This window comes from Harpia harpyja, chromosome 9, assembly GCF_026419915.1.
Source record: "Harpia harpyja isolate bHarHar1 chromosome 9, bHarHar1 primary haplotype, whole genome shotgun sequence".
Classification (NCBI taxonomy): Eukaryota; Metazoa; Chordata; class Aves; order Accipitriformes; family Accipitridae; genus Harpia; species Harpia harpyja.
The window spans coordinates 43,381,092-43,395,439 of NC_068948.1; the positions used below are offsets into that span (position 1 = coordinate 43,381,092).

At 41.5% G+C, this 14,348-nt stretch overlaps 1 protein-coding gene across 8 annotated transcripts in view; it reads left to right on the forward strand.

Moving 5' to 3' along the window:
• Positions 1–11,934, forward strand: part of CIT (citron rho-interacting serine/threonine kinase) — a 73,709-nt gene extending 61,775 nt beyond the window's left edge. For 3 of the 8 annotated variants that reach the window (XM_052795614.1, XM_052795620.1, XM_052795615.1), the window contains exons 38-48: positions 944–1,024; positions 1,251–1,386; positions 2,686–2,825; positions 3,775–3,867; positions 5,858–5,966; positions 6,093–6,221; positions 7,077–7,157; positions 7,824–7,902; positions 8,023–8,205; positions 9,097–9,430; positions 9,950–11,934. In XM_052795614.1, coding sequence (XP_052651574.1) covers positions 944–1,024; positions 1,251–1,386; positions 2,686–2,825; positions 3,775–3,867; positions 5,858–5,966; positions 6,093–6,221; positions 7,077–7,157; positions 7,824–7,902; positions 8,023–8,205; positions 9,097–9,430; positions 9,950–9,973 — 1,389 coding nt within the window. In that variant the 3' untranslated portion in view covers positions 9,974–11,934. The remainder of the gene's footprint in view (positions 1–943; positions 1,025–1,250; positions 1,387–2,685; positions 2,826–3,774; positions 3,868–5,857; positions 5,967–6,092; positions 6,222–7,076; positions 7,158–7,823; positions 7,903–8,022; positions 8,206–9,096; positions 9,431–9,949) is intronic. The other 5 variants (XM_052795616.1, XM_052795618.1, XM_052795621.1 and 2 more) reach the window with 2 other exon arrangements.
• Positions 11,935–14,348: the final 2,414 nt, after the last annotated feature.

Consider the following 14,348-nt stretch of genomic DNA (forward strand, 5'->3'; position numbering starts at 1 on the left):
ATATTTTTTCGGTATTTGACATACTGAGGTTTAACTGAAGGTAAGTTGTTACTTCTGCCTCGTGATGTACAAGATGAGTACCAGGAACTAGTTCATTGCAAGACTGATGCTTTATGTTATAATACCCTCCTTTAGACTTGGGGAGTGTAGTAAGAGGATCCCAAAATTATATCTCTGTAATTCCAGCAAACAGAAAAGGAAGAAAGAGCAGTTAGGACATGGTTTAAATCCAACCTCATAATGTACCACATGGAATGAGCAAACCTTAAAAGAAAGAAACAAGCAAAAAGCTCCCTCTTCTGCCATTCTTACAGAGCTGGGGGTTTTTTTGTTTCTTGGGGGGGAGAGGGGTGTGTATGTATGGTTTTTAGTTTAAGTTTTATTCCTGATAAGAATAAGAGGTTAAATGGATTTGTTTTGGTTTTGGATAGCCTTTTTCATCATTGTTGCACAGATAACTCTCTATTTTCTGATAAAGGGAGGTTTGATTCTATGGCATTGCATATTAGAGTGTTAGCTCTGGAGGTAGGGAATATCTGACTAGCAGGAAATCATCTCTTTTTTCATGCTAGCATTCCTTTTGTCTCTGAGAAAAATACATTCTCCCACCAACATCTGGACTTTTTTTTAATCCTTCCCCTAGGAAAATTTCACTGCTCCATTGCAGGAGATCAGGGGAAATGGAAAGGACAGGGACAACAATAGGTTCTGTCTGAGTTTAGGTTAATTCTGATCGGTTTGCCTAACTGTGTTTCAGGTAGATAAAAGTTTACCAATTCTTTTGTAGGAGGTATCCCTGCAACTTTCAGTTTTCTCAGAAAAAGAAATCTGTGCCAAACTTTTTGCCTGTCTGAAATTATGACCTTAGATTGTTAAAATACTAGTAGAGAAAGAGATAAAGATTAACTCAACCAAAAAAAAAAAATCTTTTTGTCATTTGCAGAAATTGCTCGGAAACTCCCTGCTGAAGCTAGAGGGTGAAGACCGTTTGGATATAAATTGCACAATGCCCTTCAGTGACCAGGTAATGATCACGTTCAGTTGGGCCTTTCTGAGTATCGGACATTTTATTCATGGAAACGGACATTTTATTCACGGAAACGGTATCTTAACAGCAATATGTGTAATTATATACTTGTTTGTTGTTTTGTTTCTTCTCTTCACTGGTAAACAGTATCATCCAAGTTTGCTCTCAGAGCGTTCCTTGTTCTCCTCGTAGTGCTATTTCTTTTTTCCTGTCGTCACTGTAGGTAGTACTGGTGGGTGCAGAAGAAGGTCTCTATGCCCTGAATGTACTGAAGAATTCCTTAACGCACATCCCAGGAATGGGTGCTGTCTTCCAAATTCACCTCATCAAGGATCTGGAGAAGCTACTCATGATAGCAGGTAGGGGGCTATATGTTACCATTTGTCCTGCAGTAAATATATGGTAATTGCTTTGTACTGCTAGGAGTGCTGCGGTGCCAAAAGGTTGGGCTTTCCTTTAGATTCATTACAGGCTTTTTTCTTTTTTTTCTTTTTTTTTTTTTTTATCCCTATATTTATCAGGAATCAATTACTGTGGTTAACACAGTATTGTCTGAGGCTTTCTTGTAAATGAATATGTGAACGAAGGCTCAGTTAAACCTTCAGGAGACATTGATTTCTCAGTTTCCAAAGCTGAGGGAGAGAGGAACCAGAGACAAAACATTTCCAGCTTAGGGGTTAGTCGTCATTTTAAGTTCAATTTAAAAAGTGTTGAGCTGATCAGTGAGCATATCTCTTTCTAATCACTATATAACCTTTCTTTTTAATGTAGTTAACAATTTGAGGACCACAATGTGATCACTGTGGTCTAGGGCCAACAACTCTTAACCTCTCTTTCTCTAAATGCTAATCCATGTAACAAAATTGGGACTTATTTTATGGTTTGTTTAAGATTCCCGTATGAAAGGAACACCAGCTTTAATCTCTTCATCTGTGGTTTTCCAGAGATAATCTTTCCTACACGGATGCAGGCATGCTGAACGTTAGGGCATATCTTCATCTGAAAGCCCAAATTATCAAGTGTCTATATGACAGTTGTAGGGAATGAAAAACAAATTCTCTCTCTTGTTCTGTTTGTTCTGCATTTTTCCCCTTGTGAAGATTTAAGCTGTCCATGCTTTTTTTGTTTCAGGGTGGTAGAGAAAAAAGCAATTGGAAAAAGGAAATCTCACACAAAATGAAGAGAAGGCTATGTTACTGTATTGCTAGACTTCTAAGAGGAATTGGGCTTGGTCTATAATGCAATTTATTAGGGCACTTCTTGGAAATCCATTGCCGGTTCTGTTGGCACAGAGAGACTAAAGCACCTTTTACTTTAAGAAGTTCTGAAGGGTAAAATAAAACTTCCTGGCTAATTTTGAATAGTGTCCTAATGAGGCCACTGTTACTGTGATCTACTAGACCTTAGCAACACTAATAATCCATGGAGAGAATGGTTGTTCTCCCAGTCGATTTACTGCCTATTGTGCGGTTGGGTTTTCCTAAGTTTTCTGTTTCACTTTTAATAGGAATAATAATGGAATGAATTCTATGTGGTACATTGTGACTGTTACCACAGTAACAGCCTGTAGTGACAAGCTGCTGCTTAGGTAACAGAACAGACTTTTGTAGAGAATAGGGAGTTTTCCTTTGATGAAACATAACCATTTTTGTTTCCAGGAGAAGAAAGGGCTCTGTGTCTTGTTGATGTAAAGAAAGTGAAGCAATCTCTAGCCCAGTCTCACCTCCCAGCCCAGCCTGATATCTCACCAAACGTCTTTGAGGCTGTCAAAGGATGTCACCTTTTTGCTGCTGGCAAGGTAGGATACAGCTCTCTTGTGCACCCAGACCACCCTTTAGATTGCACTGAGTTTAATATTAATCAAATCAGCATCTTTATTTCACTGGCAACAAATCCAAGGTCTATATTCTTGTTTTAAATCTTTTTCTTCAAAGAAGAAGAGTATAGGGGCTGAAGAGAGGCTGAGCTGGAGACAGTATCAAGGATCTACTACTAATATGAATAAATTCAGTCAGGATGACATGATGGTATAGCCTAAACTGCTACAGGGCATGGTTAATGGTTGGACTCGATGATCTTGAAGGTCTTTTCCAACTGAAATGATTCTATGATTCTATGATAATAAGAAATACAGCATAGCATAGTATAACTGCCTCCTCACAGTTGACTTCCATTTTGAGATTTATAATTAGTGAATTCCATCCACTGTTTGTTCTTGAATGTCATGTAACAGTTTCCAGGCTAGCAAATTTACTTAGGTGTTTGCGTCACTTGGTAACTCTTGATATTTACATTAATTCCCAGGTTTAGTATGGAACATTTAGCCACAGCAAAAATTCTCATTAACAATTACTTCTATGGACTACTTTGATAACAAAGTGAACGTCATTCATTTTAAAGTGATTTTTAAGATAACGCTTCAGGGGTTAAAATTTAGACCTAACCTATTTGAATTTCTTATCCCTTTCAATGAAACATTTTTCTGTGGAAAACCTGATTTTTTTATTAACTTCTTTCAAGTATGAAAGAAATCATAGAAGCAGTTCAAATTCACATTCTTTTCTGAGAATGTGAAGAGGCTTTTCATTATTTCACTAATTCACAATAACTACCCCATTAAAAATGTACTTGCTTATCTCTGCAAAGTTATTTCTGTGGCAAGAGGTACTCGGATCCGTTTCACATGCTCAGCATTAGAATTTACTCTGTATTGCCATCTTGAACTATGCTTGTAATCTTCCTCACAGGTTGAGAATGGTCTTTGTATCTGTGCAGCCATGCCCAATAAAGTGGTTGTTCTGCGATACAATGAGAGCTTGAGCAAGTTTTGTATCAGAAAGGTAAGCTTAGAAATTCCTGTCTGTAGCTAAGGTAATTCATGTATTGCACTAAGACTTTGCTTTGGAGCAAACATCTTAAACCTTTTTGCGTGCATAAGAACATTTGTTTGCCAGCTAAAATGATAACAAATTGCAATGTGCACTGACTAAAATTCGAGTAGGCAGCAATTTCCTTTAATAAGAGTTGGCATATCTGGAGAGATGCAGAACAGAACTGTGATTTTTTGAGAAACTGGACTCAGCTGTAATCATATCCTCGCTTATTTGCCCAAAAAAGGCTTTCTCCTTAATTATCCAGCAGTGTTCCCTCACCTCTGTTGTCTTTGGAGAAATCCATAACAAATGACTTCTCTCTTCTTTGCAATTAAGGAAGCAATGGGTATCTGAATTTGTTTACTGTACCAGTGAAAATCAAAGGGTATTTATATCATACAGATTCAGAAAAAAACCCAAATAATAGGGATCTCTCCTCAGAACAGAGTTTAAGCACTGCCCTCCTTAAAATGGGCTGGTACCCAGAAACTCATGTCCTTTCCAATTCACAAATTAAGGGATGTTCAGGTCAAACTACATATCCCTGTGAGCTGCTGCAGATTACTTTGAAGGCACCAGTTCAATTTACAGCTTGACTGAGGCTTTTATCCCCACCGAGTGCTACACTGGCACCGCTGTGAGGAAGCGGAGTCGGCACAGTAATTCAGATGCTGGCCTCCCTGGAAGTAAAGACATGTTTGATGGAGAAGATCTTGGCACAAACAACGTGGATGCCAGCAAACCTGGAACATCTACAAGCATTTCAGCTGATATCAACTCTCGCTCAGAATGGAGCAGCAGCCGGCAGGAAACACTGAAGATGTACAGTCACCATCCTCTGTTCGTGCTGCCATTCTCCTCCATAGTCCCAAGTGCCTTGACAAGGGCTCACGTGCAAAACATGCAAAGGCGTGTTTTAGAAGGCAGGTTTTCCTTATCTTCACTAATCCAGACAACTGAATTTAGATCCTAACAAGATGGCAGCAAGCCCAGAATATGCTCTTCTGTTCTGCCAACTACATTTCCAGATAAACTAGGAACGAGGCAGGGAATCTTGTCCTCAGAAGATCTGGGGATCTGCGTGTTGTGTCAGGCTAACGTGCAGAGCTATCCTAGCTGTTCAATCACAATGCAAATCTTGGTGGACGTCTCTGTATTACATTGTACCAAGAAGGATGGAAGATTGTGTATGTTTGTCTTCCTTTTGCTTAAGGAGCCATCAAGATAATTTCTTAAGTGTTAACAGCAGAGATGCTTTAGAGAGCTGATTCTTTCTGTTGGGAGAATCAGAGTGATGGATAAGCCTACTGACAAGAGTTTTGCTCTGTGGGTTATAAAGAGTTTGGGACTTGACTGGGGTCAATCCTGCTGCAGTTGTCTTAGGATCTTCTGTCTGCCTTTCTAGCAGCTGCCCTGATTCCTGGTGACTTCCAGGCTTGGAAGTGATTGTTCTAGCACAGCTACTCTGGAGCTGGGGTGGTTTTGACTGATAGACTTCCTAGTGACAAGTCTGTCATTCAACCCTAACTGCTCAGTCAGTCCTGGTCTTATGTCATCTCCAGACACTGTTCAGACATGCAGTCATTGGCATGGCTGTGACCTATTGTAAGTAGGGAGCCACTCCCTACTGCTCCAGACAACTGAGCTACAGAGCAGAAGAATATCTTCCAGAATAGCATATTCTTCCAAAAGGAAGACGTTCTTATTGGGGTTAGCACCTGGAGTTGAGTTGGTATGCAAGTCTATATTCAAGCAAGTGTCACCTCCAACAAAACAAAACTACTTCTTCTAGCAAGAGTACTTTTCCGTATGCTTTTGAGAGACTGTTAGTGACTTTGAGGTTGCCATCTCTCCCTTTTATAAAGATAAATGTGGCAATATATAATGTTCCAGAATAAGCAAAATCTGTAAACTGTTACAGGGAACTAATATTGGTCCATACTTCCCTCTTTTCCAGGAGATTGAAACCTCTGAGCCTTGCAGCTGCATCCATTTGACCACTTACAGCATCATCATTGGAACCAACAAGTTCTATGAAATTGAGATGAAGCAGTATACGCTGGAAGGTAGGAGACATTTCCTGAGGAATGCACCAAGTCGCTCCACAGATTCTTTTGGTAGGACTTTTTCTAAAGCGGTTTAGGAAAAAAAGTTGGTGGTGATCAAGCTGTTTTTCTCCATTCTCTTTGCAGAGTTTCTGGATAAAAACGACCACACTTTGGCCTCTGCCGTGTTTGCTGCTTCTACCAACAGTTTTCCAGTCAGTATCATCCAAGTGAACCCAACAGGGCAGAGGGAGGAGTATCTGCTGTGTTTCCATGGTAAGTGCGTGGCATGGTTGTACAGTTGTTGCACTACAACTGCTCTCTTTGGTACGTGAACAGTCAGAAGGTACCCAAGTACAGTTGTAAACGAAAGCTGAACGGAGTTGACTTTCTAGTACCTGGCAATGAAGAGTTGTTGAAGTCTGTGAATCTAAAAGCCGTGGAAGAGTTGTGGCTGGTGGTTTAAACACTAAGGTGCACAGGGCATTGGCACTAAAATAGCACTTACTGATCCAGTCTGCTGAGGTGTTTTTGGTCAGCTTGCTTCTGGCTTAAAAGTTCTCCGTCCCTGTGGATCAGTTGCCATGCGTAGGCTTCTGTGCCTGAAGGGAAGGGGTTGTAGTCAATGTTAAGTGCAAACAGGTGTTTGATTATCCTGATGAAACGTTAAGGGGTTTTCAAACTATGGCTTTCTTGTCTGGTTTCCATACAGACAGATGAGACTTTTTAGTCTTCTTGTGATGAAATAAGAGGGTGTTATTTTCTTGTATAGCTGCTTTTGTTGGCCCTCTAGGATAGCGTCGTGGAAATGCACAGGAAGTCTTCAAAAGCCCACTAGCTGTAATTTTGGGTGCGTAACAAACAGTAGGAGTCTCATAGTCTTCCCAACTGTAGATTAAGTAGATTAACAACCTTACCTTAATTGGTATAGAGAGTACCTTTTGGTACTGAAAGTACTGCATCTAGCCAATTCAGTGTCAATTAGAGTAATTCACGGCACGCTAGGATTTGCAAGATAGGAAGCACCCTGTCCCTGCTAAAAAGCTGAGGGTCAATTGCCTTTGTCCCTTCAAAAATAAATGAATAAAATTCAGGCGCGTGCTCATGACATGACATTACTTTTCTTGGCAGAGTTTGGTGTCTTTGTGGATTCCTATGGAAGACGCAGTAGGACAGATGACCTGAAATGGAATCGCTTGCCCTTAGCTTTTGGTAGGTGTTGAGGGACATTCACTTGGATTATGGAAATTATTGAAACATTATGGAATATGAAAATTATTTTCATATATTGAAAAATATAAGGGAAGCATCCTTGTGGAACAGGTATTCTTCACTCAGTGCTTCTGTTTCCTCTTGCCTCTGCCAATTCTCCCAGAAACTATGGAGATTTTCCCATGATCTAAGATTATTATAAATCCAAATGTCAAACCTTCCGAAGTATAAACAATTTGAGGAAAACTAAACCAAAGTTGTATTTCCTTAGTGTTCCTAGTCTGGCAGTGATTGAACTGGCTAGTGGAATTTTTGATGATGCTTGCAAGTTTCTGAAATAGTCAAGAATATATAATGTCAGTGTGGTTCCCTCAGGCCTTTTGAACTACCTAATGGGATTTTGTTCAGTTAATAGTGTGGTTTTTAATGCCTTTTTCATGATACTTTGGTTAGTAAAATTCTTGAGATACAGATAGTTTCAAAGCGACAATTCTTTAAGCTGCATCTCCCTGCTTAGTAATAGTGTCTATGTCTTATTACAGAAAATATATTCCCTTAGTTTTCCCCAGGGGCTGTGAGGCTCTGTTGTGCTCACTGATGCTTTTTAGAAGTTTTTAATAGAGAATTTTATTTTACGTTTTTCCTGCCTTTGCGGTGCTCCTTCAGCCTACAGGGAGCCCTATCTGTTTGTGACCCACTTCAATTCCCTTGAAGTGATTGAGATTCAGGCACGAGCTTCTCTAGGGTAAGTTAGTTGTTCTCTTTCCATTACTTTGAACAGCATGTGCTGCAAGAATCTGTGTACTTGCCAGGAAAAGGTACAGTGTCGTCATTGTAAAGACTTTTTCCTGCAATTTTTACCCAGAACCCCTGCACGAGCCCACTTGGAGATACCAAATCCACGGTATCTAGGGCCTGCAATTTCTTCTGGAGCTATCTACTTGGCCTCCTCCTACCAAGACAAATTAAGGGTGATTTGCTGTAAGGGCAATCTAGTGAAGGAGACCAACAATGAGCAGCACCACAGAGGATCTTCTGCTACACGCAGGTATGATGAAGTCAGTATGTTACAGTCCTTGTGCATCTCGTACGCAAACTTTGCTCCAGATGGCTTTTCCCCCCCAAGTTGTGGTGGGATGCCCTTGTTCTATACTTAGAGATAGAGGCTGGCATTAGCCAGTTATTGTAATGCTGGAATGGAACAAGGAGTAGAGTCACTGATGTTTTAAAATCCAGATGGCAAAGAAACATTAAATCCCTAGGAATATGTGGGTAATCTCCACAAATGTTTTGTGATCTTCAGCTGGTTTACTTTTATGTTGCATTATAGCTGTGACTTCAAAGCTTGATGAGCTTAGAAGCTATTGATATGACACTAAACATCAGTTGACTGACTGTAACAATCTCTAAAGCTAGAGCCCCTTCCTCTTAAATAATGAGTAGGCCTTAGGGAGATGGCGTTGGGAAGCTGCGATACAATCTTGTTCTGTTCAGCAGAACAGCAATACTTCAGACAGGTGAATAAATACTGCGGTTGATTGACAGTGCCACTGTGCATTGAAAACTGAGAAATTGAGGCTTGTAGCTCATCCTAACCTGGCCCGAACATACTGGAGCTACTGAAAATTTTGTATATGAAAAGGCATATATCAAATGCTAGCGTACTTCTTTTATATGGAAAAGTATACTGCTGAAGTATATGAAAATGCGTACTTTTGTGGCCCGTTACAGAGACATGACTTACATCATTAGCAGTTCATTAAGGCACTTTACGAGTGTGGCTAATGTAATGAACACTCAGCTATCGAAATATCTATCTTTGCACTTTTCATCTTGGCTGAGGGAGGTCTGATGCTTTTTCACCTAAACACTGCTGGGTGTTTGGGGAAAGTTACATTTTTGCTAAAAGAAAATGTAACGTGAGGTTTTTGTCGCTCAGCTGTTCGCGTCCATTATTTTTGAATGACAGTAGCCCTAACAAGAGAGGTCCGCCCACATACAACGAGCACATAACCAAGCGGGTAGCATCAAGCCCAGGACCACCGGAAGGTCCAAGCCACCCTCGAGAACCAAGCACACCACATCGGTACCGCGAGGGAAGGACAGAGCTGCGGAGGGACAAGTCACCTGGGCGACCGCTGGAGAGGGAGAAATCTCCAGGCCGGCTTCTGAGCACCCGCAGAGAAAGGTCCCCTGGAAGACTGTTCGAAGAGAGCAGCCGAGGACGAATGCCTGTGAGTGGTGCCAGAACTCCTCTTGCTCAAGTCAATAAGGTAAGTCAGGAGCCTGGAGAACTTTTCTGTTCTCAGGAAAAGGCATGTACTGCAGAAGGGCTGGTGGTACTGTAAAGTATAAGAGCAAATCAAACCTCAGCCCCCGGCCCCTCAACTTCTATTGAAAGAGCACGTATGGTGTAACTCACTGGCCCTGTGAACACCTTCCCTTGTGCTAGTTCTGTAACTGCAAAAGCAGCTTGACTCCGGAACAGGCTAAAGTCCTCCAGATCTGAAAGCAAAGGTGCATTTACCAACAGAAGTCAAGTTGCTGAGAACTCAAAGGGGGACAATGTCTGGCGGAAGGAACGTGGGAGCCTGCTGTGTTCAGAGTGATGCTGACAGTGCTTGCCTTTGTCAGTGATTTAAGAATTATGCCACCTAGAAGCAAGCAAGCAAGCGTACAGCACTCACTCAGCAGTAGCAGCAGTAGTTAGGTGATGTACTGCTGCTGGCACCTGTGTGTACGTGAGAAAAAAATATGTGCGACTTGTAACTGTCATTTTGTTTCCCTGCCAGGTCTGGGACCAGTCTTCAGTGTAAGTCTCAGCTAGACAAAGTTACTCATCTTGACCTGCAGGAAAAAAAAGGAAATACACTGAGTATATGCACTCCATATGTCTGCTGCCCAGTTACCAAAACAGCATTCCTGGGCCAAAGCTCGCTCTGCATCGGGAGACGTGACGCTTTTGAAGATTGTTCGCATCTCAGTTAATTTCTCTGCACTTTCCTGCACTCCTGTTTTTGCACTTTGTACTACTGTTACTCTTTCAAGCAGTTCATGAACTTTTTGTATTCACTTTAGTCCCTAGTAGTTCATCAAGGAAATTAAACGGGACTAGAGTCCCACCCCAGGTCTTTACTGTGGTTAGCACCCCTTACCAGATAATTGATGATAGTTCTGAGACACGCTGGGAATTCCTGATGGCCCGGAACCAGAAGGGCCAAGGTGAGTGAGTCTTTCAACAGAAGGTGTGATTGGATATTCTCTACAGAACACAAGAAAAATTACTTCTGATTAGTCTGTTCACCTGCCACTTCTGAAAGTTATTTTGTTCTCACTAAAATTGCTCTAGAGCAGCTCTGATGGGGAGGGAAGAACCCTGCTTTAAACGATCCCATGTGCCCGGCCCTGAGACAAAGTGCATTACCTATAAGCTACTGGGGTGTAAGACTTTATCCAGGTCTTCTGCATGACAGTTCACTGCATGCTGCTGCACCATCACTGGCTGCTCTCTCCTTTTAGGTTGCTTTGCTGAGTAGTGTATTGTACCTCACTTGTAAATTAACTGAAACCTTTAGATTACGCTGCAAAATAACCGTTAATTACTCTGGAAATTTGGCAACGAAGAGTTAACAAGCCTTATTCTATGGCAAGAATTACAGTCACGCTTGTGTTCTCCTCAGCGTTGAACACGGTCCCTTCGGAAATGACACCGTAGTCCTGACAGTCTCGCATCCCCCAGAGAGAAGAGCAGCCCAGGCCTGGCTCTTCCCGTGATCTGTAACTTGTCGTACAATAAGAACCAAATGTCATGGCACAAGAGGATACTCACAATGAACAGCTTTAGCGGTTACTGAACACACCTTCGCCTTTGCTTCTGCGTATCTAACCTCGAGCCATTTATTGCTTTCTATTCTCTTTTGCTGTGAACATGAAGCAGAGAGCAAATGATTTTCAAAGCAGGTTTTGACCATTCAATCTGCAATAGCAACATTCTAAGTGAACAACCATGTTCTTTACAACTGGAAAGAGCAAAACTGCATCCAGTCTTCCCTTGGCCACACTCTTAAACTTCTGCTAGTCCCTCGCAAGCCTGTGCTAACCTGTTCTAGAAACCCATAAAAATTCAAATGCCTTGTCAGTGTCCTTTGGCGAGTTTCATGAATATTGTATTCCGTTCTCTTGTCTGTTAGGTTATTTTAGGTCAGATGATTTGGCAGGAAACTTGCTGAAAGTTTTTGTCTCCTGGTCTGAATATTTTGAAAGGTCACTGAGATCAGTCTTTAAATCTTTGCATCTCATGGAAGATCTTCAAGACCTCAGAAATGGGCTTGTTGAGTCCTGAAAGTGTATATCTTGTGTCTTGTTCGTGAAATGCTTCCTGCTATAGAAATAGCTCAAAGGACTGTACATATTTACAAGAAACTTTATATTCGTAACAAAAGGGAATTGAATTGGTTTCTACTTTTTTATTGTAAACTGTGCGTTTTTCAACACTAGCTTTTTGTTTTAATGGTGGTTGTGGACAGCCATCTTCAGACACTGGAGGGGCCTCAGCTTAGTCCTCCTCGCTCCCATGAAGAAATATTGTAACATTAAATTGCAATTGAAGCTTGTTAGCATAAATGAGGTTTTAGGTCTCTAAAAGTACAGGATTTTTCTTCATTACCTTTTTATTATTGACAAGGGAGGGAACCAGAGGGACAGTTCAAAGCTCCACCTGGAAAGTATTGAACTTTGTTGTTGAACAATAACCAAATAAAACAAATAACTATCTTGACTGGCATGGTGAAATGAACGCTTCCTTCTATATAGAGTAACACTGAGCCATCCTATCATTGCACCCAGCATTAGAGGCTGTGTAATCTATAGGTGTCAAAGCTTACCAAAGAGCTAACCTTGACAAATATTTAGCATTTTAATAGTCGTTATTCCCTGAACAAGTAGCATAAGTAAGTGGCTTCACAAAAACAAAGCATGTTCATGTGAACTAAAACAGGTGGATTTGTCCAAATATTTTACTAGAGCAGCAGTCAGCTGCAAACACCTACAGCTAAATTCTGCCCTAGTGATACGGGCAGAGGTGAGACGCGTGTGAGTATCTGGGAAAACAATCTTGCCCTGGTAAATGACCCACACATCTTGAGCTGGAAAAAACCATCTTAATTAACAACAGTGTGATCTAATGACAGGTTTGGGATTTATCCCAGCAGTGTACTGGTAGCAAAGCAGACGGAGACAATTACTCATCCCACCGCTGTAATATGCTGGTGCTTTAAGGCCTAATAGCTGCAACTTTAAAAAAAAAACATTCACAAATCAAGTCAGATTGAGTACAACCTGCAGAGTTACTGTACATCTTAACATACACCTGCTGGGAAAACTTGCTAGATCAGACTTAAATGTAAATACATCTATTTTTAACTGAACCAGTTTTTACAGGGTCTGAAGTATTCTTTCACAGGAAGAGGTTTTTAATATTCACACTGCTGCCTACAGTAACTTAATTTGTCCTCCTACTGTTCAGTGTTTTTGGGTTCTGTGCACATACCCACCCCCTTACCCCCAATAAAAGGTTTGTTGGAGGGTGTGGGGGTGGGTTACTAATAGCTCCTCTTACATTTTGGTCTACATGACATTCTTCATGAAAATGCGCTACATAAAACCCAAGCTGCTTGATTTATCTATTGTGCCTACTATCTGATGTATATGATGAAATGCTAACTTGTTAAATGTTCCTTTATTTCTATTTTACTGTGCACAAAGAATACTTATTTAAAGCTCATTGTTGCAGTCCTATGATGCATGATCAGAATTGTAACAAAACTAAAATAATCCAGAAACTGGTGGAGTAAAAAAAAATTATTTATCGAGCCTTTTGATTACCAAGAACCCTGCACAAATCCACGGTCAGCTTGACCACCACATACTGTGCTGAAATTCAGGGGGTCGGGGAGGGCAGGGAACTCTTGTTATTTCTGCTGTAGACACAGAACGTAACAGCTTACTCAAGAGTCCCAAAAATGACTATAACAAAAGTCTCTGCATCTACCTTAAAAAAATGTGCTCTCCTAGCAACAGCCAAGAATAAACATAACAGCACAGACTGGGAGCTGGGGGTGGGGGATGTAAGTGAGCTAATAAATCCAACTCTTGATCCAGCTTTTGCCTTTGGAGGGATCTGATTCATCCCATTACAATAAGGGAACACAGTGTGATTAATCTAATTCATTCACCTGTCAAGCAGAAAACTACCTAGCAAAAAAACCCCCAAAAGACCCCCACACACACCCCAAAACCCACCCCACAGCGAAAACCAAACCAACCAGCCTACCTCCTCCTTCATCAGCCCCCTGCCCTGGCAGGAGCCAGCCCTCCCGCAGATGCTCCTGCTGAAGAGAAGGGGAGTCGGGGGGCTGCTGCAGCTTACCTGGAGGAAGGCTGTGGCTCCCGGGAGATGTTCCTGGAGGCCACAGGTGCCAGGGAACACCACACCTCCACCACCTTGGCCTGCCCCTGTCTGGGAGAGGTCCTTGGGCCCGAGGGCAGCTGCACTCACTCACCCAAAGGAGCAGAGGAAGGTGGAGGTGATCACAGCACGATTACTCTTGCAAGCCCTCAGGTGGTGTGCTGGGCTGCTTGCCAGTCACAAAGCCTGGGCCACTTCGCACTGGTTTCTGAGGCAAACAAGCAAAGCTTTTTTGGGGCTGCAAAAGCTAATGGTGCAGCACCAGCTGCAGACCAGGTACCAAGTGCTCTACCATCTGAGATATGGCTATAGCCTGCAAATTTAAAAAAAAAAAAAAAAAAAAAAAAAGCAGCTTTCTATAAAATAATTGGTTCTGTCCTGTGGTTCCACCATACCAGCACTGATGAAAAGCCTGGAGTGAGTCATGCATATATGTAATTGGAAAAAAATCCACAAAGCTTAGCAAGAACTAAGGAGACAGAGTCCATAAATACTGTTAAGTAAAAGTCTTGCATACTTTCACCTTCCTTTCTGTTCTCCATTTCGCAACGTTTCAGCTTTAGTGTTTGACCTGTCAAAAATTTGTTTTGCAACTGAAGGAAAAAAAACAAACCACAAACCAAACTTATTAAGCTACCTCTAAGGTCCTCTTTTCTTCCAGCAAAAAAAAAATATAATTCTAGGTCATTCAAATGAGAAATTTGTGGTATCATTTCCCTGCTGGC